Source organism: Pectinophora gossypiella, chromosome 27, assembly GCF_024362695.1.
Source record: "Pectinophora gossypiella chromosome 27, ilPecGoss1.1, whole genome shotgun sequence".
In the NCBI taxonomy this organism is placed as follows: Eukaryota; Metazoa; Arthropoda; class Insecta; order Lepidoptera; family Gelechiidae; genus Pectinophora; species Pectinophora gossypiella.
Window position 1 is genome coordinate 4,206,974 of NC_065430.1, and position 27,002 is coordinate 4,233,975.

At 40.4% G+C, this 27,002-nt stretch overlaps 1 protein-coding gene across 1 annotated transcript in view; it reads right to left on the minus strand.

Annotated features, from left to right (window-relative positions):
* The window catches only part of LOC126378826 (unextended protein-like), a 59,996-nt gene that overhangs the window by 12,335 nt on the left and 20,659 nt on the right, over window positions 1-27,002 (minus strand). The window contains exons 2-11 of the mRNA XM_050027250.1: window positions 15,447-16,113; window positions 13,580-13,911; window positions 12,460-12,670; window positions 10,516-10,632; window positions 9,796-9,967; window positions 8,236-8,427; window positions 2,685-2,831; window positions 2,119-2,256; window positions 1,323-1,465; window positions 804-930 (exon numbers count right to left, since the gene is read on the minus strand). Coding sequence (XP_049883207.1) covers window positions 804-930; window positions 1,323-1,465; window positions 2,119-2,256; window positions 2,685-2,831; window positions 8,236-8,427; window positions 9,796-9,967; window positions 10,516-10,632; window positions 12,460-12,670; window positions 13,580-13,911; window positions 15,447-16,113 — 2,246 coding nt within the window. The remainder of the gene's footprint in view (window positions 1-803; window positions 931-1,322; window positions 1,466-2,118; window positions 2,257-2,684; window positions 2,832-8,235; window positions 8,428-9,795; window positions 9,968-10,515; window positions 10,633-12,459; window positions 12,671-13,579; window positions 13,912-15,446; window positions 16,114-27,002) is intronic.

Sequence of the window (27,002 nt, forward strand, 5' to 3'; positions counted from 1 at the left end):
TTTGGTTAGGACATTACAGGTTCACCTGATCGTCCGATAGTAAGATGATCCGTGCTTCGGAACGATAAGCTGTTGGTCCCTGTTACTACTTACTGATGTAAGTAGTCGTTACATGAGTCATGTCAGGGGCCTTTGGCGGCTCAAACATAACCCTGACACCAGGGTTGATGAGGTTGGTATTCCACCTCACAACCCACACGATAAGAAGAAGAAAATTGATATCAAGCTGACCCGGGCCCGGTGACTCGGGCCGGTCTCATGTTGCTGATTTTATTTTTTATATGTAATTATAATTAATTTTCAAAATTAAATTATTATTATTTTTTCCTTCGTGTTTGTTTTATAATAATTATGTAAGTAATTTTAATTTTATTGTATTTTAGTTTTATTATTAATAGCAGTGTGTAAATTAAGTAATATGGACTATCATGTCTGAAATAAATAAAAAAATAAAAATAAAATTTATTTATTTTCATACAACTTAAGTCCATAGAATGTTAGTAACAATGCCCTTAAAACTTTGTTAGTAATTATTATTACACTAGGTAGGTAAAAAAATATACAAAATAAAAATTTAGGTTTGTGAGACCATCGTCACCACACGGTAGCCTCATAAATTAAAAAAAAAAAAAACATTTTTTTTAAATTTATTAATTAGTATTTTTAAATGATTTTTATTTTATTTTATTTTTTTACGTTGTCGTCTTTCGAATCTGTTGCTAATACTAGGCTAAGCTTTCTGTTACTAACATAATATGGACTAGTTTCCGAAATAAATATTTTGAATTTGGAAGTGAACTCACCAAGCCCCACGTTCTGCGTCAGCGCCTGCACACCGAAATATGTGAAGGGCCCGGCCTCGAACACCAGGTTCTCCCTGCCCACCGTCACCTCCACGCGACCCTCCAGGATCAGCACGAAGTAATCCACCTGCGTAATAATTAAAAAAAATAGCATAAAATCACCATAGAAAAGGTTTAGTACGCTGTGTGCCCACCCTTTTACGGATTACGGGCGTGATTTTTATGTATGCATGTATGTATCTCGTAGTCAAAGGCACTATGACTTTCATGTAAATAATGAATAATGTAGGACCCAATATGCTCCCTTGAGGTACACCAAAATTTTCAAGTAAAGAGTTACTAGTATAAGGTTCAGATCTTACTGATTCCTGTCTAAATAGAATTTATAGATCTAAGAGGAAGCGTTTGAACCAATTTAACGTCAAATCTTCTTAATAAACTTTACGCGTGGCTCTTAAATTAGTGATGGTGATCACTAGCACGCTGTATACAGTGTCAAAGGCCTTAGTAAGGTCTTACCGGCTTGCCCTCTTGGAAGACGTATCGCTTGGGGTCGTCCTTCGCCTCGTCACCGCGCAGCTTGATGTGCTGGATCACGTCCTGCTTCAGCAGCCGGCGCAGCACCGTCTCCGAGATCACCTCCGGACGGAATGCGTCAACGCCTGTTAAAAGAAACAGTTGAAGATTCATTTATGTTTCTTTTTCTTCAACATCCAAAAAGATGAAGTCAACAGAGAATCTAAGTTACATAAAAAAAAAAAACATCAAATAAGCTATGTGACTATGGGTGAATCTCAGCTGAGACTGCCCTCAAGATCATGCTCAAGTCTCTGTTTTTATATGAGAACTGCCACATTGACATGATCTTCAGGGCAGTCTCGAAGCTGAGATTAGTTTATTAATACCACCCTATGTGACGTGACTCATTGCAGATTTGCCGCATACGGCATCTTCTTCTATGGTGTGGGTTATGAGGTGGATCACCAACCTTTACCTTTTTACTGCCGGGAATATTCCCAAAGTGAGAACATTTCCGCGAGCGCCACATCATTGCTCCCTTACGAATACGCGGTAGCATCCTATAGCCAAGTTGAGAGTAAGCGTGACTTCTATCGTGCGGGTTATGAGGTTGGTATGTCAGGGGCCTTTGATGGCTCAATAATAACCCTGACACCAGGTTTAACGAGGTCGGTCATCCACACAACACACGAGAGAAGATACAAGTCATATACCGAGGTTCGAACCGGTGCTCCCCGTTTGAGAACCAAGCTGATGCACCAGATGCACAGTCTAGACCAATGGAACGTGAACTCACTGGCGCTTAGGAACTGGAAGGTGGCGAGCACCAGCTGCGGAGAGACGTGCACGCGCTGGTGCTGGTGGCCGGCGAACGACGCCAGGTCCTGGAACTTGTTGATGGGCCGCGGGAGGCGCTTCTTGGTACGGTTGTCGCCTGGGGAGAAAAAAAATATTACTTAATAAAGAAATAAAGAAAAGAAATATAAAAACGAGAAGAAAGATAAAAACGAGAAGAAACATAAGGAGGAGAAGCAAGAGAAGAAAACTAAGAAAGAGACGAAGAGGAGAGAGAGAAAAGTAGGATTTATTTCTATGTAATTTCTAATTCGCGGAGACATTACTACATACAGGTTGTTAGTGACATCGTAACGAGTACTCAGGGGGATGATTCAGAGTTAATATCATGTAAAATTTTCCGTCGCAAAAATCATGATTTTCTTACTTTTTTAAAATTATTTTCAATTCTATACTTTCGCGACGGAAAATTCCACTTGATATCAACCCAGAACCGTGGTCTGAATCATCCTCCTCAGTATTCGTTACGATGTCACTAACACTCTGTGTTAAATTAATTATACTCACTGATGACGTCAGTCTCATCGACGATCTCCGCCTGGATCATCTCCTCAATGACGTCTTCCAGGGTTACCAGCCCCACGGTCTCGTAGACCGGGTCGCCATCCCCCTCTCTGTCTATGCGCTGGACAAACGCCATGTGGCCTTTATGACCTGTTGACAATAGACAAATACATAAAATAACCTGACGACTTTCATAGCTCCCCCAAACCTTCTGGTAGTTGCAGGCCATAGAGGCAGCCAATAAGCTCGCGACACCAAACACTTCAGGACCCCGATACCGACCCCGCCGGCGTGGTCGACGACTTCCCTCAATCAGCGCTTCACTTCAGCGACCCACTATGGTCGATTAAATCTTTCAAATATTTTTCCTCTCAGACGACGCCCTGAGCCGAGGTTCGCGCCCAACTGGGCAACCTCAGGGCTGTTGTCTTAAACGTTGTACTGGGTGAGAGCCTTCAGCGCCCCCTATTTGTCCGGCCAAGTAGTTAGAAGTAGTACAAGAAGTCAAAAGAAGAAAAAATAAAATCACGATGTAAAAAATTTTGATTCAAAGTGTAAATCTGTTACCTAATGAATAAAGATATTTTTGAGTTTGAATTTGACTAACTAACCGAACTAACAAGATTTAAGTACTAAGTACCCGCACTTCACCGAGCTTTCTGTTAGACCAACGTGATAGGTGAGCCGTATCGCCGTCTGTAATGGTCGAGCCAACTGTATAATGACAACTGCATCACTACAAAGTCGCTTTTTCTGTCCCTATATCCCTATGTACGCTTAAATCTTTAAAACTACGCAACGGATTTTGATGCGGTTTTTTTTAATAGATAGAGTGATTCAAGAGGAAGGTTTATATGTATAATAACATCCATTAAATAGTAGAGAAATACTGTTATTTTTGAGGATTTTAATGTGACGTCGTTAATAATTTCATTTTTTCCACAGCATTGCACCCGAGCGAAGCCGGGGCGGGTCGCTAGTTTAAGATAAATTAATAACTCATTGGTACAAGTCCGGTACCGGGGTTCCGGGTGAGAGCCTTCAGCGCTCCCCATTTGTCCGGCCAAGTAGTTAATGCCATCTGCGGCAAATCTACAATAAGTCCCGTCAAAAAAAAAGGTACCGGGGATCGAACCGGCGCTCCCATCGTAATTCGTCTCAAAGATCGTACTTTACGTTAAAACATAAATAATGGCGGACAATTGTTCTAAATATAAAAAGTCTGCGATCGTAACGTACGCGCACGTGTGCGGATCAATCATTATAAAACACAATTACTGTCTAGTCTGTTTAAAACTTTAGCGCAGATCGGACACTTCATACAAAAATATTTTTTTACCTTTGATGGGTTTGCTCTTGGCCCCAGACTTGCCCGAAGGCATTGACGAGGACTAAGATGGAGCTCGCTCGCCCAGAAGGTACCTGTTCACTCTGGCCTTGAAAGCACCCGGGTTATATGCATTCGGAAATACAGAAGACGGTAGAGAATTCCACTCCTTAGCAGTGCGCATAATGCGAAGTGAACGAAATCACACTGCGCCTGCGTGCCAACATACTTAAAACGCGGCTGCGTGTTGCCTTCTAATTACTTCTGGCTCTGCGCACTCCACAACTTAGGACATTTTTACGTAACGAACGTCTCATCCGCCTAAAACTACTGCAGCTTCTCACAACCTGTATAGCCGGGGGAAAGAAGCTGCAAGAAAAACCTCGGCAAAGGGCCGTAGACATTATTTTTTAAAATAAAAAACTGTTAAGTATATAACTTAGTAATTTGGTTGGCTAATATCAGTTCCCATGTTGTTATTAAAGATATATTGATTGATTGATTTCAAAAGTCTTTATAAATTATACATTAATAAATTACAGTTTCATAGACACAGTCTAACAATACTTACATGAATTAATTTAGTATAAATATTTCGCCAGCCATGAAGCCGAGAACTATTTTAAAAGTTAAAAATATATTAAATAATTAAAGTGCAAACTTGAAAGTAAAAATCCTATCTTTTTTAATGTGAACAGGTTTCCCTTGTCGGATTACAGAAGTTTCGTTTATTTTTACAACGTCTGCCTTCAATGAATCATAGATGACCTTCACCGATTCCATGTGTCTAGTATTTTTGGCGCCTGGAATATTTGTAATATTCAAAATGCACCCAACGGCGTCCGTGGTTCACTAGTTGAGCGTTGGGCTCACGATACGGAGGTCTCGGGTTCAAATCCCGGTGGGAAATCTCACAAAAATTACTTAGTAATCCCTAGTTTGGTTAGGACATTACAGGCTGATCACCGGATTGTCCGAAAGTAAGGCGATCCGTGCTTCGGAACGTTAAGCCGTTGGTCCCGGTTACTACTTACTGATGTAAGTGAGTAATCGTTACATGAGTCATGTCAGCCTCAATAGTAACCATGCCACCAGGGTTGATAGGGTTGGTTCATCCACCTCACAACCCACACGAGAGAAGAAGAAGACCAAAAAGACCCGATCCGTAGTGTTGTCGACTCAAAAATCGACTGTGAAAATGTATTCAAAGACACCACAAATGTGATTTTGCAAAAACATTACCAGTCGAGTAAAAAGGCTATTACGTACGGTCACGAGCATTAATATGTATACACTTCGGTACCATGCCACAATAACTTTTTTGACAAGTTGAACTGTAAGTCTCACTAAATGTCAGATGTTAGTGCGACAGAGTCCTAAAGTGGGTACATCTTAGGGTACATTATATTGCTCATGACTGTACGTGGTTTGAATCAAGGTGACTTTTTTTTTTGTTTTGGTTTTCCCCGAAGGGTAAGGCAAAGGAAACTATGCCCATACAGCCATGTCTTACGTATTTTTTTTTCTTGATGATTAATGAAATGATGAAAGGTGATGATGATGAAACCTAAGCCCCCACCCTCGGAGTAGACTCCTACTCCGAACCCCAAACGAATTAACTCAAAAGTCCGCATAAACTTTCGAGTTATGAAGCGGCTTCTTGGCATGAAGCGAAAATAGGCAGATACACTTTGTTTATTGAATACTCCGATATAATAACACTGTCGCGAATGTCTTCCGACTAACTTAATGCGATCATTAACCACAAAACACCACTTCGTATTTTTATTTAGATTATTCAATGAAGAAAGCAACTGTCCCGTTCCCGTTCCCGCCAAAAAGCCGAATCAAGGTGACACTATGCGAAATTGGATAACTCCCCTCGATCTCCGTTTATTTCCAGAGTTCAGTTAGCAAGTAAAGTGGGTCAACGTGATATAATGTGAACATTTAATGAATCGCGGGATTTTTGGCGACGAGAAGTTTCCAGCGAAAGTGTAGGCGTTTGTATAATTCATACGTTGAATTTGTTACTGCATCTTGTTTTCCGGCTAATCAATCAATCAATCAATCAATTAATCAATCATTTATTTGCAAGAACACAAAGTTAAAGATCTTATTCTAAGTAAAACAGTGCATGTATTCAACCTGCAAGCAGGTGTGCAAATATTTATACATATACCTAATTATTTTATTATTAAGACTTATTCCTATAGTTAAAGAATTCGTTGACACTATAAAAACACATATGTAATAACCATTTCGTTAAATCATTCTTAAATTCTATCATATTTAATTCCTTTAAATTTTCAGGTAAATTGTTAAAAATTATGACACACATGTTATAAACATTTTTTTTATAAATATACGCACGACAAGGAGGCTGGTATAGTACGTTTGCGTATTGTCTTCTAAGTTGTCTTGTACTTACTTCACTACATTTTTTGAAATAATGTTTTTGTGATTTTACAAAAATGCAGGCATCTTTTATGTACATGCAAGGTAAGGGCAACACGTTACATTTTTGAAACAGAGGTTTGCAACTATCCAGGGACCAAGCATTATTTATAGCACGCATGCACTTTTTCTGCACCCCTAAAGCTCTACATGCATCGACAGAATTGCCCCACATTAAGAGGCCAACTTAATGCGATTGTGGCAGTTCAAATCTCCCGCCTACCCTATTGCACGGCCAATAAGGGACCTTTCCCTCGCCCGCGCGGGGTCGGTCAATTTTCAATATGGCGCTCAACAACTAGACCGGAGTGTTGCTTTTTCTATTTTATTATTCGTATTTTATCCTAATACCCTTGTGATCGTTCTTAATTCGTTCAACGTGACTAATATGTAGTTGTGATAGTGTTTATTTATTATACCGTTATCATACTGAACTCGTGTGTGTGATTTACAACGAACACCCCGGTACCTACTACGGAAGTAATCGATGACAAAATAAAGTGGGATTAGTATCAGCCGGTACTCATCCCCATATTGGTGACCTTCAAAGACGACGGATTGTAAGGAGAGAAGTTTTCAATTCAAGTCTCGAACACGTAAAAACCTGTTCATCTCAGCCAAAACACCACTTCGTATTAATTATTTAGATTATTCAATAACAAAGCAAAGAGAAAAAATAATAAGAGATTATTTAATTTCTTTTTAGAGATACGCTTACTTGTACTATCTGTTTTCTTCGTATGTTCCTTGTGTCTGTTTTATTGTGTACAAATAAATAAATAAATAAAGCAACCGTCCCGTTTCCGTTCCCGCCAGAAAGCTTACACCATAGATATATTTTTTTTCCTTTTGCCCATTTGAGGGTCAGGCTAAGATCATAAGACCATGCTGCCTAGTCTTCAGTACATTTCCTTTGCTGTTCAATTTCAGGAAGGTCTTCCGTAGTAATTTATTTCGTCAAATCCGAAATATAACGTCTTCAGTTTTATATCTTGTTGTAAAATCCGATAAATAATGTCTTATGTAATTAAGTTCTCTTTTGTCAAATTTCAGTAATAAAGTCTTCAGTAGTCTACACACACCATAGATATACATTTTTGTGTAGGTTTCAGAACATAGACAATAAAGACATATAAAAGGGCGGGAAAATTAAAATTAATTGTGGTTTTAAAAATATTTTTTATAAGGCACCACATTAGGGGTTGTATTAATAAACTAATCTCTAATGTCAATGTGACAGTTCTTATATAAAATCAGGGACTTGAGCATGATCTTGAGGGCAGTCTCAGCTGAGATTAGTTTATTAATGGCCCCGATTCCTGCAGACACCGCCTAATTTTATTTTAAGTTATATCCGTCATTTTCATATCCGTCGAAAAGGAAAGGGACGGATGATTCACAGCTCTTAATTTTAGGAAGAATGATTAAATGAATGAACAACCCGGGCGAATCAAAAAGGTAAGTCGCTGTTATGCAATCCGTTTGACGTGCTGTCTACTTAACTGTGTCGGGTTATTGACTGATGTAAATTTTTTAGACGATTGGTTTAGATTTGCGCTTAAAGTTGACGTGTGTTCCATAAATTTTATGCTTGTCGATTACCCGTCCCTTTCCTTTTCGGCGGATAAGAAAATGACAGGTATAACTTAAAATAAAATTAGATGGTGTTTACAGAAATTAGCACCAATAGAATACCCTCCCCCCATTTGTCATTGGCGCATCGCTAGCCGCGGAAACCTGAAGAAAAGAAATTCCCCCCCCCCTCCTTACCTTCTTTAAACTGCTTCAACATGACGTCAAGCGTGACGTCCTCAAAGACGAAGTTGCACGGGTTCTGGTAGTACTGGCAGAGCGTGCGCAGCGGGGTGTTGTCGTCGGGGTCGACGAACGCGAGGTCCTTGATGAACAGCACCGTGATGATGTTGCCGCGGTGGCCCTCGTACACCGGGATGCGGGAGTAGCCTGCGCAACGAGGTTTTAATATCAAAAAAAAAATCAAAAAGTATTTATTTTCTTTTCTTACATGTTTTTCTTAAACTAGTTACTGGAGCCTCCTTTTAAGCAAAATATGCCTGTACCAGGAGACCCCGCTCTTCTATAACAGTAGTAAATAGGTAAGAAAGTTTTGTTACCTTTACGTTTTACAAATAAGCAATTAAAGAATGTTTGTATAATGTGTGTATGTGTGTGTGTATGTGTCTGTGTGTGTGTGCGTGCGTGTGTGTGCGTGCGTGTGTGTACGTGTGTGTAAGTGTGGGCGTGTGGTGGTGGGAGTGTGGGCTCGGGTAATGAGGGTAGATTCCTCCTGTCTAGCCCTACGACGAAAGTCTTGGGGTCGGTTTTGAAGCCACTAGACAGGAGGAGTGTGCTCGTGTTGTGCATGCGAGTGTAGTTACTATCCTATAATTTGATTCCTTAATAGGTATACGTATAATGGTAATAGATTATTGTTTTTAGTAAATAGTTTGTAGTAAATTCTCACATTCATCATAATTAATATTTTTTAACCAAGTTGTTAGGGTACGTTTGCAGAATATAAAAAGCTACTTCACAGCCGTTCCCAGGAACGTACAGTCATGAGCAATATAATGTACCCACTTTAGGACTCTGTCGCACTAACATATTTGACATTTAGTGAGACTTACAGTTCAATTTGTTAAAAAGTTAATGTGACATGGTACCAAAGTGTATACATATAAATGCTCGTGACCGTACCTAAGGTGAAAATGCCCCTGTTATTAAAACTCTTAAGAGTCTCAACGACCTCCGTAGTCGAGTTGAGCGTTGGGCTCACGATCCGGAGGTCCCGGGTTCTGTATTGCTGAATGCTGTATTTTTTTATAATTAGAATATTTAATTTTATTTATATGCTACTAAGTCATTTAAATACAAATTATAGAGTGGGTTAAGATAAAGATAATTAAAGCACATAATAACGGGTTCTTACCGCGTTTAAATGCGGATATGAGACTCCCGATATTTCGACACTGTTGCAAGTGCCATGATCACGGGATGACTGATGAGATTGGAGTGGAGTAGGTAGATCCATAATTTTCTACGGGCAGACATATCTGTCTACCCTCTTTCTTTGCCGCTTGTTTATGTTTTTGATATCGGAATGTTCAATTTAAACGCGGTAAGAACCTGTTATTATGCGTAAACTTAAAACAATGTAAGATAAAGATGTTTTTGTTGATGTTGTTGTGTTTTGTTTCGTTTGTGTTTTGTCGTTGTGTTTTGTTTCGTTTGTTTTGTTGTTGTGTTGTGTTGTGTTGATGGGGTGTGAATCCCGCATGCAATATAGCGAACTACAGCAGTCTTCATCCTCACCAGACTTAACAATCTCAGTCATGGTCTCGAAGTCGAGCACGCTGTCGATGGGCAGCATGAAGCAGTCCTTCAGCTTGGTCATCACCTCCTTGACGCTCTTCTTGCGCAGGTCCAGGGCTCCGGAGATTATGTTCACTTCTTCTTTGTCCAGGTCGTTCACGTGGTTGGTTACCTGATGGAAAAGAAATAATACTACGTATAGAAAGGCCTGTACCCAGCAGTGGGACGTATATAGGCTGTTTATATACAGTCATGAGCAATATAATGTACCCACTTTAGGACCCTGTCGCACTAACATATTTGACATTTAATGAGACTTACAGTTCAATTTGTCATAAAAGTTAATGTGACATGGTACCAAAGTGTATACATATTAATGCTCGTGACCACATGTGTATAGAACGGCAACTCTCCGCAGAGTCATGGTCTAAATCATCCATCAAAGTTTTCGTTACGATGTCACTAATACCCTTATCATTACCAATTTAAGAGCCACGCTCTTGTCGGTGTAGCATTCTCCATACTACTTTTTAGGGAAAATTGGGCAGTGGTTTCCCTCTTGCCTTCCGCCCCGAAGTACTTTGTTTGACGCGAGTGGGATGGCGCCCAGAGTAGTCTATTACAAAGCCGTACTAGGACTCCTGTTCTCCGCCTCTGAATAATACTGACAGTTACCCTGTTTATATGAAAAAGAAGTTAAGTTTTCGAAGAAATTCATACCTTGACAAGTTCCTTTAGCCTCTCCCTGTTGTAATGTGTGCCGATCTCCTCCCCGAGGAAGTAATCCAACAGCTTGCTCGTCGGCCACGCCAGCGGGGCGCAGATACCCATCACGATCTGGTCAATAAGTCATTACAATTATTAGATGGAAACTTAGAAAGCACAGATTATACACTGGCCTGCAAAAATAAATAGTAAATACTACACTTTTAACATTATAAAGATCATGGTATAAGAAAATGGTATGCTCTAAAGTGACAGCTAATATTTGAAGGTTAGCCCAGCTGACGTCATCCCGCCCTGTGTTGCCATTTTGTAAAAAATAAATTACCCACGACCAATGTTTTTATATTTATTTTGCAAGGAAATTTTGAACTTTCACACAAGTAATCGTGACAAGTAAATACATTAGTCAGTAATTCAACTTACTAAATCGTCAATAATAAAATTTACATCCTTGGAGACATTGGAGACATGGTTCTGAGAAGCTGCAGTAGTTTTAGGCGGATGAGACGTTCGTTATGTAAAAATTGACGATTCAAAGTGTAACTATATTACCAACTGAATAAAGATATTTTTGAATATGAATTTGACATGTTGGAGACATTGGAGATACCAATTTAATGGTAACACTTACGTCATCATTTTTTTTTTTTTGTTTTGTTTTTCCCCGAAGGGTAAGGCAAAGGGAACTATGCCCATACAGCCATGTCTCACGTATTTTTTTTCTTGATGATTAATGAAATGATGAAAGGTGATGATGATGAAACCTAAGCCCCCACCCTCGGAGTAGACTCCTACTCCGAACCCCAAACGAATTAACTCAAAAGTCCGCATAAACTTTTGAGTTATGAAGCGGCTTCCCGGCACGAAGCGAAAATAGGCAGATACACTTTGTTTATTGAATACTCCAATATAATAACACTCGCGAATGTCTTCCTACTAACTTAATACGATGATTAACCACAAAACACCACTTCGTATTAATTATTTAGATTACTCAATGAAGAAAGCAACTGTCCCGTTCCCGTTTCCCGCCGAAAAGCCTTACGTCACAAGGGCTAGCAATGGCGACTTGTCATAGGATTGAGCATACCTCGTTTTCTTATACCATGCGTGACACCTGATTTTGGTCGTATTTTGACAGACCGACATGATTTATATGGGTTTATTTATATGGGTTTATTCGGTGTGTGTGTGTGTGACGAGATGTGCTCACGCTGCGTACCTACACTCAACTAATTGTCGATCTTGGATAATAATACTTCTTTGTACGTCACGCCAGTGATGATGGCTAGTCCACGTTCAAATGGCCCTCCATTTTGGTGGACAGTAAATTGTATTAGATTAAGGTTGTTATTTTTATTTAATAAAAGAAAAAAAAATTATTTATTTATTTATTTATTTATTCATGGAACTCCAGCACAGTACATTTCTTACATGACATTAAGTTTTTTTGGGTTGTTGTGGGTTCACATATATATAAATAGCAATATTGCTTTCTTAGATGAAATGCTTCGACGTGGCCATTTTAGCCCCCAAAACCTATGTCCTCACACCACCTTTCAATAAATTGCAAATTATTCTTTCAGGTCCATTCGCTGTGTGTTAAAATATATAATAAGATTTAAAAAGCATTGCCAGACAGCACCGATTTAAATAAATTCAAAAGAAGTTTAAAACAGTACCTAATTGACAAAAGTTTTTATACTCTGCAGGAGTTTTGTAATGATTAGTAGTTTTCTTTTATTATTATGTATACTTGTTCTCATTTATTATGTTTAAGCCTAAAAATATGCTGTACTTCTCCTTTAAAATGCTGTGCCCAATCCGGGTCCATATGTGTTACTCACCTTATATTACCAACCTCCTACCATGTGGAACGCAATAAATGATATGATTATGATTAACCCCCCGATTGTGTACCATAAATATCCCACTCACCTTCATAATCCAAATACTCTTCGCGCCGATCAGCAAGCCGTGTCGCGCGCAGATAGCCTGCGGCGTGATCTCGGCGATGAAGACGATGGCCAACGTGGACCCGATGACGGCCACCAGCCCGGACGTGAGGTCGTCCAGGATGACGGTGAACGTGCTGTTCACAGCCACGTTACTCAGCAGGATTGTGCAGAGAAGGTAATTGCCGTGGGACCTGTGGTAGTTACAAAATGCCTTAACATCATGACCGGATCTACCTATGGGCTAATGGGTCTGCAGCCCAGGGCCCCGGGGTCCCAAAAAGTAAAAAATGTCTGTTAAAATATTTTTTGCTATTAGTTAAGTATTAAGGGCCCCCAAGTAGTTTCAGCCCAGGGCCCCACAAATTCACGATCCGGCCATGCTTAACATGTTCCGGGAGCGGCGAGACTCGAGAGACGAGCATAGAAATCTTATGCAACACAACATCATCATCAGCCCATTAACATCCCCACTGCTGGGGCACGGGCCTTCCCTATGGATGGATAGGGAGATCGGGCCTTAAACCACCACGCGGGCCCAGTGCGGATTGATGGTTATTAACGACTGCTAATGCAGCCGGGACCAACGGCTTAACGTGCCTTCCGAAGCACGCAGGAGCTCGAGATGAAAAGTTTTTTTTTTGTGGTCACCCATCCTATGACCGGCCTTTGCGAAAGTTGCTTAACTTCAACAATCGCAAACCGAGCGCGTTAACCGCTGCGCCACCGAGCTCCTCAAATGTTTAACCGTTTAACAGGATTGTGCAGAGAAGGTATTTGTCGTAGGACCTGTGGTAATTATAAAATGCCTTAACATGTTCCGGGAGCGGCGAGACTCCAGACACGAGCATTGAAATCTCACAAAACCGTTAAACAGGATTATGCAGAGAAGGTAGTTGTCTTTTTTTTTAGACGTGACTTATTGTAGATTTGCCGCAGATAGCATTAACTACTTAGCCGGACAATGGGGAGCGCTGAAGGCTCTCACCCGGTACAACGTTTAATACGCATCAGAGGTGCGCTTTTGAAGTAGCGGTGCCTACTTGCCTGATATGACAGAACAAATATAAATAGTAAAATTAAATTGCTAAAAACAACCTCACCTGACCGGCATGATAGCTCTAGCGTATTTCCGTTCCTTCTCCGTGCCAGTATTGGCGATAATCTTCAACTCTGTCCTGTCCAGAGCCATCAGACCCAGGTTAAGACCAGAGAACAAAGAAGCCAGGACAAGGAGAATGATGATCAGGATAATGGACACCCATAAAGGAAGGAGTTTGTTATGTGTGGCCAGTATCTTCCATTCTTCGGATCCCTGATGAATGAATTCAACGTCTGATGATGAGTTTTTGACGCAGATGTAGAATTTGTAGTCTTTTATTGGTGGTGGAGCCTTCATGTCTAGGAGGGCGGAGTTTTCTTCGGCGTATTTCACCTAGGAAAAAAATACTACATAAATAAAAGTGTAAAAAGCAATTAGATTATTTCTTGGCGGTTGAAGAGTCAAGTCCATGATTTAGGTACCAACGATACTTATGTGACACGTCGAGAGCAGTGGTAGCCAATTTGGACGCTTGACTCTCAATGCGAGGTTGCTGGTTCGAATCCAAGCACGGGCCTAAACCAATGATTATCACGTGCGTGAAGGAAAACATCGTGAGGAAACTCACGTTACCAATAAATGCGTTACGAAGGTACGCGACCTAAACAGTACTGGACTGGTTATCTCTTCGCGGGTTGGAAAGTCAGACAGGCAGTCGCTCCTGTAAAATACCGGACCAGTCAAATTTTCAGGTGAGATAAGCGAACCTGCGAAAACGGGATAATGCTAAGGAGATGGCAATTGTAACTGTCCTATGGCTTCGCTGGAAGAAAACCGACATTTAGTTCTAATACGGAATATTCAATTATTTTCGGGTTTCGCGTGACTTTACGGCGATTGAAAATGCTCTAGTTCGTCCATCGTAACGACTACAGAGGGGGATGATTCAAACCATGATTCTGAGTTGATATATCAAATGAAATTTCCTGTCAGAAAATTCATGAAAAAGTGTATTTTTAATTATTTTCATTTTCATACTTTTGATAAATTTAATTTGATATCAACTCAGAATCATGGTCAGAATCATCTCTCAAAGTTTTCGTTACGATGTCACTAACACCCTGCATAGTTCCTTCATCCTGTCGTGAATTAATTTATGTACAGTCATGGGCAATATGATGTATAACTCCCGGCAAACTTCTTGAGCATCGAGTGTCGTAGTGGGGGAAAGTTCGCGCACGTACACTTCCGTGCAAAAAAATGAACTTTTGATTATTAGAAAATAATTCTCATTAACTTCATTAAAAAAAAAAACAATTATTATATTATTTAATTATGTAAATAAAACTAAACTTATATTATTATAGTTTATTAAAACTTATATTATATTATTTATACTTAATAAAAAACTAATCGTCAGGTAAGTATGATATTCCTTCCATGAGATTGAAACCAGCAATACCATAGCTAGTGCTAGGTTTTGGATCTGTAGACATAGACCTCGTGCTAGTAACTAATTCTTAAACTTAAAAAAATGAGCAATAACAAAAAAAATCTAATAAAAGAGCAATAACAAAAACGTGACAGTTTCACTGCACGCAAGTGTATTCGGGAGTCAAAGGGACGAAGACAGAGTGCGCGGGGGAAGTATCGGCTGATCTACCAATAGCCGGTCGATGCGGTATTCACCCGCCCCCGCGGCCCGTACCGCACCACCAAAGAGATCTAAAATTCGGTTGTGCGCAGTCAAGGTCGATGCTCAAGAAGTTTGCCGAGACCTATACCCACTTTAGGACTCTGTCGCACTAACATATATGACATTTAATGAGACTTACAGTTCAATTTGTCAAAAAAGTTAATGTGACATGGTACCAAAGTGTATACATATTATGCTCGTGACCGTACTTATGTAAAAAGATAATACTTACATGATATTCGTCTTCCAACAAATGCGTGCAGGCGTGTCCATACGGCTGACTGAAATGCGTGAAGGCGATCACCGTATCATTCGTGAACCCTTCACCGAACAACCTCATTATGAAGTTAGTCTCTCTAAGTACACTTGGTATAGCACCGTCTACGATTTTAGGCTCCTTATCTGCTTCTTCCACTCTTAAACCCATTAATCTAATCCTACTGTAAACGATTGGCTTCGTTGCCACTGTCGGCACACTAGTATTACTTACAGCGCCCTCTCTCGGCGCGCTTGTATCACTTACAGCGCCATCTATCGGCGCAGTATCGGTGGTCTCACCAGGCGTTTCGTCCGCTTGTCTTTTGCTTCTAGATTTGAAATCCAAATCGTTATCAATATTGAATTTAAATTCGTCGTTAAGACCTGTTATTTTGTAACTAGTATCCTGTTCTTGGAGCTGGTATTTTTCTATCTTAGCGGTAGCGGGCGAGAACGTCTCTATGTCGCCGCCATCTTGTTTCTGGCCGCCATTGTAGTTGACAGTCAGGTCGTCGCCGAAGAATGTTAGGTTATCGTCATCTTCTAGACTTTCGATGCTGTTTCCAGTAGTTTCTGGAGATTTTATCATCTGTTTACTGTATAGTGGAGCATTTTGTTCGCTCTCCTCATCCTCTGGAGTTCTGTGAAAAAAAAATCATAGTTAAACATGGGCGTAACGTAGATTTTGGTCTTCTAAGTTATAACTCAAATGGAACTCTCAATAGAGTATTTGACCAGGTCAAAGATAAAATATAAAATGCTAATCTAGAATTAAATGCCAGTCTAAGATGATCATAATTTTACTTTACGATTTATTATCGAATTTTATTTATATTAATTTAATTAATTATTACTATATTTTTTTTAGCAATAATGAGTACGTCATTTGACAGCTTTATTGATGACAGGACAGTATTTCCATACAAACTCCGAAGAAAACTTTCGTTTTGACGTTTCGTAAAAAGTATCCCATTTTGCGATATGATTGCCAACGTTAGGCCATATCATTAAGGACCCCGATACCGACCCCGCCGGCCGGCACATTTTTTTATCAGCCAGAACTTGAAATGTCCTAAGTAGATACGGAATAATTTGCCAACAGGGTTCAGGGTCTGCATGACAACCTGCGCTTTTTTCTTGACGTGACTTATTGTAGATTTGCCGCAGATGGCATTAACTACTTTGCCGGACAAATGGGGAGCGCTGAAGGCTCTCACCCGGTACAACGTTTAAGACAACAGGCCTGAGGGTGCTTAGTTGGGCGCGAACCTCGGCTCAGGGCGTCGTCTGGGAGGAAAAATATTTGAAAGAATTAATCGACCCTAGTGGGTCGATAGCGATAAGCGCTGAATGAGGGAAATCGTCGACCACGCCGGCGGGGTCGGTATCGGGGTCCTGAAGTGTTTGGTGTCGCGAGCTGATTGGCTGCCTCTATGGCTAGAGAACAACCTACGCGAAAACCAGTCACATACCTCCGAAAATGCATTTCTCGGAAATATGGCCACCACCTCCACGACATTACTTACTGCCATAAATCGCTATCGGACACTAAGCCCGCCCCTCGATTTCAGTAATGGATGGAAGTAGGTCAGTGGTAATATCGCGATGGGCTTTTAAAACGACACGCGACGGCAGTGTTGTTATAAGTTATAGGTACAGTCACGAGCATTAATATGTATACACTTTAGTACCATGTCACATTAACTTTTTTAACAAATTAAACCGTAAGTCTCATTAAATGTCAAATATGATAGTGCGACAGGGTTCTAAAGTGGGTACATGATATAGCTCACGACTATATCACCTTATGCTATGTTCAAATACAAATTTAAAAATATCTTTATACAATAGGCAACATAGTTACACTTTGAATCGTCAATTTTAACATAACGAACGTCTCATCCGCCTAAAACTAGGTACTGCAGCTTCTCACAACCTGTATGTATAGCCGGGGAAAAGAAGCTGCAAGAAAAACCTCGGCACAGGGCCCTAGACGTTCTTTAAAAAAATTAAACTTAAAATATTTTTATACAATTGAGTAATTTAGCTGCCTAATATCAGTTCTAGCGTAGAACTGCAACTCTCCGGTTCCCACCGACGGCTGAGCCTTGGTAATTATTCCTTATTCTTATATACATTCGTCAGGCCAGCTTTATTGTGTGCCGTGTGACCGGACCTTGAAGTCGAAGTTCGGTTTCGCCAGCCACATCAGAGCCCACCACAACGACCCGGAATAGATATTTAGGAGTCTCCGTCGCCGGATACGGTTTGGACGACATGATGACGATAAGAAAACCCGTAGCGCTAAAATGCGCAACATAATAACATTTTGTCACGGTTATTTTATCGATTCTGACGATAAAATTATGTCGTTTTGTCGATTAGTGCTAATAATAATAATAATTGGTCGAGCAGGCGCCATAGTCCCCATAGCCCCAGTATCCGGTCCACCAACCCCCAACCCAATAGCCCAGTTCCCTTTGTTCCCATAATCTGCAATAGTCCTACACGAACCGAGGATTGTCTTTGGGTGCACTCCCATAGTGCATACAGGGATAATCGCCGGTTGGTGTCACACAACATTTAGATTAAATTGTCTTAAGGGCCCTCTACGTGTTGGCTTCGGCCCCACGCACGCCTTCCAAAATTCCGGGACTCCATCGTCCCGAGATATGGAAATGACAAACATAATAATAAAACACTTTATTGCACACAAATTAATATGTATGAACCCAAATAAGTTGTGTCGTTTATTTATTTATTATTTATTTATTTATTTGTACACAATAGAACACAGAAAGAAACACACAAAGAAATCAGACAGTACAGGTAAGCTTATCTCAAACAGGTACAGGTATGCTTGTCGTTCTGTCAAAATTCGAACAAAATCACGTGCCACGCATGTTAAGAAAAAAAAAACTTTTCGATTTCGACAAAATCTATTTAATCGATCGATAATTTTATCACATTGCGCATGTTAGCCCTGCTGGTATGCTCAAAAGTGACAGCTAACATTTCAAGGTTAGCCCAGCTGATGTCATCTCGCCCTGTGTTGCCATTTCGTAAAAAATAAATTACCCACGGCCAATGTTTTTATATTTACTTAGCAAAGAATTTTTTAACTTTTAGTAAAAGATTTACTTACAGTTTTAATTATTTTTTATATGTGACAAGTAATAGTAATTAAATACATTAGTCAGTTTTTTTCAAATAATTTTCAATAGTAAAATTTACGTCCTTGGAATGTTGGAGATACCAATTTAATGGTAACACTTACGTCACAAGGGCTAGCAATGGCGACTTGTCATAGGATTGAGCATACCTGGTTTTCTTATACCATGGGCTGAGCTAGGTTTACCCCCCCCCCCCCCCTCGGTCTTACTTTAGTCTTCAATCGTATGGCGTCAGACGTCACACACACAGATGCGCGTGTACGATAACGTCAACGTGTAGTGTCTGTGTAAAACCAGGTGTTTTGTATGAAGTGTTCGGGGTATGCCTAGACTCTGAATGACGACGTCATCGGCCATTGGCCGAGAATGTTTATAACATCATTACTTACTCACTATAGCGTTTATTAGCACTCCAATACTGTAATAAACATATTGATAGCTCACTCCCAGCGATGTGGCGTTCCCGAAAATGTTCCCAAAGCGGGAAAGTTTGGCACGCTGGGTGGTGAGGATATGGTATCCCGACGTGCCGGCAGAGTAGGGGAATGATTGGTGATAACGATGATAAATTAGAAGCAAGCAGGAATATATACAGTTTATTAAAAACACTTCACAAACAGGATAAGATATATACATATATACATAGTTCACAATATACACACTTCACAAAAGAATCAAGACTTAGGAATTAGAGGGCACGGCCCCAAACAGTATAATACACTTGTTGTTTTAATGAAGGTCGGGGATGCAGTGAGTCAAAAAAGAGTAAAATGAAAGGAAATGCGAATGGAATGGAATGAGAATTTCGTAATTTAAAATGATGATGGTCCGAACAAAAGGCCAGTATGTGCAGAGTTTGTACTCTGCTACAAGTTCCTTTGTAAAAACTCTTAGTACGGACACTGGCTACTATTACGTTTCAAACTGCCTCAGTGGTCTAGTGGTTAGAGCGTTAGCCTCACGATCTGGAGGTCCGGGTTCGATTCCCGATGGGGATATTGTCGAGATCACTTCGTGAGACTATCCTTAGTTTGGTAAGGACTTTACAGGTTTGAATCACCTGATTGTCCGAAAAAGTAAGATAATTCCGTGCTTCGGAGGGCACGTTAAGCCGTTGGTCCCGGCTATTAGCCGTAAAAACACCTTCACCAACCCGTATTGGAGCAGCGTGGTGGAGTATGCTCCATACCCCCTCCGGTTGATTGAGGGGAGGCCTGTGCCCAGCAGTGGGACGTATCTAGACTGTTTAAGTTTGTATGTATATACTCTGCTGTTATCTGCTTAAAGGATAGGTAATAAGGATCTTTTTCCATAAGTTTTCCGACTTTTTAGTGCCGGGAACTTTCTCGTGAACGCCACATCATTGCTCACTTCCGAATACGCGGTAGCATCATATAGCCAAGCTGAGAATACGCGTGACTTGTATCGAGCAGGTTATGAGGTAGATTACCAACCTCACCAACCCTGGTGTCAGGGTTATTATTGAGCCGCCAAATGCCCCTGACATGACTCATGTAACGACTACGTACTTACAGTAAGTAGTAACCGGGACCAACGGCTTAACGTGTCTTCCAAACCACGAATCATCTTACTTTCGGACAAAAGGTTGATCAGCCTGCAATCTTCCAAACGAATGGTGTTTTTTTTTTTTGTGTAAGTACCTACACTTACTTCAGTAGGCCGAAGTGAGATGGTCGCTGAATTCGGATAGGGACCCAGACCTACGGGGTATAACGTAGAACCCTTGCCCAGGGATACGGGTCAAAGCATGAACGGTTGCAGAGGCGGAGATTTATTTTATTTTATTTGGGTAGCTTACAGCCTTTTTTACAAAATGAATACTTATAAATACAAACAAATGCCAATGAAAAGCTACCACAAGTGAACATAAAACATTTTAAAATGTCCATACAGACTCAGATACAGCCAGAAAAAAACCTAAGTTAAGCTTATTAACTAATCTTAATGTTGATGGGAGCCATCGGTACGGCAATGCAGGACGGAAGAGACAAGTCACAGGGACTGTAATCTGGAACCTAACCGGGCAGCAGTAACTGTCAGTACTATTCAGAGGCAGAGGACAGGACTCTTACTACGGCTTTGAAATAGACTACTCTGGGCGCCATCCCACTCGCGTCTGAGTACTGCGGGGCGGAAGGCAAGAGGGAAACCACTGCCCTATTTTCTCTAAAAAGTAGCATGGAGAATGCTACACCGACAAGAGCGTGGATCTTAAATTAGTAATGATAAGGGTATTAGTGACATCGTAACGAAAACTGAGGGATGATTCAGACCATGACTCTGCGGAGAGTTGCCGTTCTATACATATACGGTCACGAGCATTAATATGTATACACTTTTAAACCATGTCACATTAACTTTTTTGACAAATTGAACTGTGAGTCTCACTAAATGTCAAATATGTTAGTGCGACAGAGTCCTAAAGTGGGTACATTATATTGCTCGTGACTGTACATACACCGACAAGAGCGTCGCTCTTAAATTAGTTACCAAGTTCCTATTACTGGAAAACATTATGACTCATATACTTACTTGCTAAAACAAGGTGAATATGGGATTTCCCAAAGGTTATCCTTGTAATTAAAACACATAATAACGGGTTCTTACCGCGTTTCCCATCCCGTGATCATGGCACTTGCAACAGTGTCGAAATATCGGGAGTCTCATATCCCCATTTAAACGCGGTAAGAACCCGTTATTATGTGTTTTAATTATGATAATAACCGCGTAAACTTAAAACAATGTTATCCTTGTAGTTTTGCGGTTATAAGTCGTACGTTTGAGAATGGAGATCACGGGTTCGAAAGCCGTTAAGGAAAATTGAAAACTCGGTCTTTCCATACGAATAAATATCACTCTTCCACGGAATAGAAGAGGATGAAAAGACCTTTTTTTGACGTGACTTATTGTAGATTTGCCGCAGATGGCATTAACTACTTGGCCGGACAAATGGGGAGCGCTGAAGGCTCTCATCTGGTACAACGTTTAAGACGACAGGCCTGAGGGTGCCCAGTTGGGCGCGAACCTCGGCTCAGGGCGTCGTCTGAGAGGAAAAATATTTGAAAGAATTAATCGACCCTGAAGTGTTTGGTGTCGTGAGCTGATTGGCTGCCTCTATGGCTAGAGTAATCGGGTCGTCGGGATCGTATATTACGTCCTTCGGACGCCGATACTTTTCCCGGCACTAAAAAGTCGCAAAATTTATGAAAAAAGATCCTTATTACCTAACCTTTACGCAGATAAGACCAGAGTATAAGAAAGAACAACTTGAAAAAAGCAGCCAGTGTATTTACTATTAAACAGTTTTTACAACGTTTTTCCCACTTTGGGAATATTCCCGGGACCGACACATCACTGTCCGTAAGTCCATAACATTTGTCGACAAAAAAACAATAGGCAGCATGGTTTGATGACCATAGCCTGTTCCATATCGTAGACGAAAGTTTAAAAAAAAAACAAAATACAAAACAATTGACTCGTGACACGTCACGTTCGCGCCTAAACATCCATGGACGCTTTACATACCCACAAAGCCCTCTGTTATCTAACCACAAAGATCAACAAACCTCTAATTCATTAAGAATTTACTAATTGCCAAGGCGGATTGAACCGGATAGCTCTGGATGAACAATTTCTGAAAATAAATTAAAGCTTTACGTCACACCGTCTGCGAGAGTTGGCTGAATGCCGAGCAGCGTGTGCCTAGACGGCGTTTATGAGAAATAAACTCTTGAGATGGCGGGAAATAAAATTTTGAAAATAAAAAAGTTAATGAGTGATAGCTGACATACTTTTGGCGGGAATAGCATTGACGTAAAAAATATTTTATTTTTTTCGATAATGGCAGAAGCATTATACAAAATATTTGGATCACATTATGTACAGAATTATGTTGGTAACTATAATACATTGCTGCTCTAATAAAAAGGGTCATCATTTATACCCAAAAACAAATATAAAAGACGCATATGTCTGTTATCCATGAAATTAGATGGTTCAACGACGAAAAACCTTTACAGCGCCAACTATGCTATATACTTTCGGGGAATTTAGCCTGGAAAGTCCGTCATTGGTTTTACTAGTGTGAGTTTCATGATCTTTATTTTAAAAGAAGTTTCATTATCTGCAAGTAGCATAGTAGTATCTAGTTACAGTTAAAAGTTGCGAAACGATGGAATTTATGTGGACTATTAATTTACTTGCACTTTTATCGTTCAAGCAAATGGGCCTATAATTTAAAAGTATTTTATAATTTAAAATAATATTAAATAGAAATTATTATATTAAATATAAATTATTTATAATTTAAAATGTTATACAACTAATTAATTGATTTAAAAAGTAAGTAAAGTGAAGCCCCTGTAACTTGTTTGTTATAGATTTACAGAAATAAAAACCCTTTTTTTAAAAGTAAACAGAAAAGGCGGGAAAGGAAGTGAGAATTACGCGGCGGACGAAACAAATGAAGAACGGGGTTGGACACTTGTTCCCCGACTTATCGAGAAGACATTGGTCGTGGAAAGAATTACAATGGAAATTAATAAATAGTCGATAAAGTCACCTTTTTTTTTATTTTTTTATGACGTGACTTATTGTATATTTGCCGCAGATGGCATTAACTACTTGGCCGGACAAATGGGGAGCGCTGAAGGCTCTCACCCGGTACAACGTTTAAGACAACAGGACTGAGGGTGCCCAGTTGTGCGCGAACCTCGGCTCAGGGCGTCGTCTGAGAGGAAAAATATTTGAATTAATCGACCCTAGTGGATCTATAGCGATAAGCGCTGAATGGCTGAACGGCCTCCGTGGTCCAGCGATTGAGCATTGGGCTCACGAGTCACCCTGTTACAGTGTTTTCTTGAAATATTTATAAATGAATGAGAATGAAAACAAAAGTATTATGTATCTAAATGGCAGTCGGCGCGGCGCGGGGTCTAATTAAAGCAATTGCTTTGATACGACCATTTAATTGAACACTCGCTTAACAGATCGCAAGGGAGTTGACGACGAAAACAAAAATATCACATGCATGTTTATGACCTGAGGGGCTTCTTCTTATCGTGTTGTGATGGAATACCACAGCCTCATCAACCCTGGTGTCAGGGTTATGATTGAGCCGCCAAAAGTACTCTGTGACCGCCAAAGGACATGGCTCATGTAACGTCTACATATTGTTTTTTGGTGAAAACCTGTAATTGACTTTTTTGTTTGTACTCTTTCTTCTTCTATCGCGTGGGTTGTGAGGTGGATTACCAACCTCATCAACCCTGGTGTCAGGGTTATTACTGAGCCGCCAAAGGCCCCTGACATGACTCATGTAACAACTACTTATTTACTTACATCAGTAAGTAGTAACCGGGACCAACGGCTTAACGTGCCTTCCGAAGCACGGATCATCTTACTTTCTGACAATCAGGTGATCAGCCTGTAATGTCCTAACCAAACTAGGGATCACAAAGTGATTTTTGTGATGTCTCCCCACCGGGATTCGAACCCGGGGCCACAGGGATCGTGAGTCCAACGCTCAACCACTGGACCACAGAGGCCGTTACCTGTTTTTTTACCTGAGCAGCTAAAAAGCCCACATTGATGTCATTGGGTATTTGACTGGGTCAAAGATAAATTATAGAATGCTAATCTAGAAATAGAAGCCTGAGAAATCTGAAACTTTGCAAAAAAGGATATTATAAGGTTAGTGATTATTTAGAATAAATAGATGCTTGGAATTAACTGTCTGTGAACTGATATTAGGCAGCTAAATTACTCAATTGTATACCAATATTTTATGTTTATTTTTATTTTTTTAAAGAACGTCTAGGGCCCTGTGCCGAGGTTTTTCTTGCAGCTTATTTTCCCCGGCTATACAGGTTCTGAGAAGCTGCAGTAGTTTTAGGCGGATGAGACGTTCGTTATGTAAAAAATGACGATTCAAAGTGTAACTATGTTACCTATTTAATAAAGATATTTTTAAATTTGAATTTTGCATTTAAATTGATGTTAATAATGATTAGTGTTATTATTAGATTAGTATTAAATGTAAGAAAGTGCTGGCAAAGAAAGGCTCGCAGGGGCCTTGTCGAGGAACGTTTCACAGAAGCTGCGTCAAAGGTTTGGCTGCCGACATGAAGGCAGGATTAAACCGAATTCATTCGTCCAGCCCATCATCCACGACGAGGATGATGAGCTGGACGATGGATGTCAGGATTTTCAAAAGATCTTAAAAGATATTCAAAACAAGGTCAGTGCTATTCAGTTTTTTGGTTAGGCAAACTGAAAAAACAGCGCTCAAACGAAACTTAAAAATGGCGCCAACTTATCAGCTGTTGCCAAAATAGCCGGTGAGTCGGCCATTACGTATTATGACTAGTGATGGGCAGGGAAAGAAAAAATTGGGTGGGAAAGAAAAAATATCGGGAAAATATGGGAAAATAAAATAAACACCCGAAAAATTCCCGAATCATGGGAAAATATTTTTTATTTAATTATTTTTAATCTTATTATTATTTGTATGTCGTTTCCATGTCTCGGGTCGGGTCTGTCATGGAGTCCCGGACTTTTGGAAGGCGTGCGTGGGGCCGAAGCCAACACGTAGAGGCCCCTTAAGACAATTTACTCTAAATGTGTTGTGACACCAACCGGCGATTATCCCTGTATGCACTTTGGGAGTGCACCCAAAGACAATCCCTGGTTCGTGTAGGACTATTGCAGATTATGAGAACAAAAGGAACTGGGCTATTGGGTTGGGGGTTAGTGAACCTATATACTGGGGCTACTGCGCCTGCTCGACCAATGTTAATAACAGAGATACATTGGGCAGGCGGTGACTCGTCACTCACTGGTTGGGCCACCTATCTAGCCAACGCGACTGGACGGCAAGACAGCAACATGGTTGTGAGCATCTCAGGGTGTCAAGAGGTGTACACCGCTTTCTGTGAGGCGGTTTACCCGCCTTACCAACTCGCGACTTATGCATCTTTCACTTCCACCCTGCGAGCGTATAGCTCTAACGCCCCACTCTGGCTGGCCAATGAAGGCAAGCCAGAGGTGAGAGTCCTGCGGCCCCCGCTAAGGTCCACTCCGGCCAGCCAGTACTGTCACCATCTTTGTTGCTCTTCTTTGGACTCTCTCTAGTAGTGCAATGTCCTTCCGATAGTAAAGTCTCCATATTTGAAACCCATGTTCTAACAGCGGTCTGACGTAAGTAAGTTTTGTAAAGCCTAAGAAACAATTCCGTATCTATATGATAAAAAAGCTTTTCTAATTATGTATAAGAGGGAGTTATCCTTCTTAGTGATTCCAATAATGTGTTCGTCCCACTTTAGATTATGTGTTATCGTTATGCCAAGGTCCTTTTGTTTTTTAACACACTCGAGAGGTTTTGAGTCAATGGTGTAACTCAACGTGGGGTGGTTACTGCCAACATGCAACACAGTGCATTTGTCTACGTTTAATGTGATTAGCCAATCTCGGGTCCAAGCAATTACTCTATCAAGATCATCTTGGATTATATTACGGCTAATAAGTGGATTCCCCGTTATTTTCGTGTCATCTGCAAAGAGTGATATATCAGACATGATACCATGTTTAAGATCTGTAAGGTAGATACTGAATAAAATAGGTCCTAACACCGATCCCTGCGGCACACCGCTGATGACTTTTCTGGGAACAGAGTATGATTCTCCGATGCGCACAGAGAATGTGCGATTCAGGAAGTCTTCAATCCACTTCACGACATTGCCTCTGATTCCAAAGGGCTCTAATTTAGCAATCAATGGTGTGACAGGAACTCGATCAAAAGCTTTTTCATAGTCCAAGTAAATAATATCTGTAGGTATTCGTGCCTCCCAATTTCTTGCACAAAACCATGTTGCTCCTCGATGATGACATTCTCTCGTGCCAAAAGCATCCTATATATCCTATAATATGTAGATATCTTTGCATGGAATTATTAAAATCGAACATTCCATTCAAAATATATTACAAAGGAGATCATCGGCTTTCCATACTTTGGCCGGCCCAAATTTGAAAGTGCCGGTCAGAGAAAAAAAATGTGTCAAACCTTTCGAGTAGATTGTTCTGAACATTATTTACTATGACACCAGACGTGTATGACCATTAGTTTGGCTTTAATTGGATTTTAAAAATCTCGACTTTTCATACATTTTGTAAAAAATAATATTATGTCCGTTGGGAAAAAAAGGCATACAGGCGTATTTCAAAGTACCGTTAGAACATTTATTAGTACGGCGCCAAACTTCTATGACCATTATTTGGACTTTCAGTTTTGGTTAATATGTTAAAATGCCGGCCATCGAAAAAAATACGTCGAATCTGTC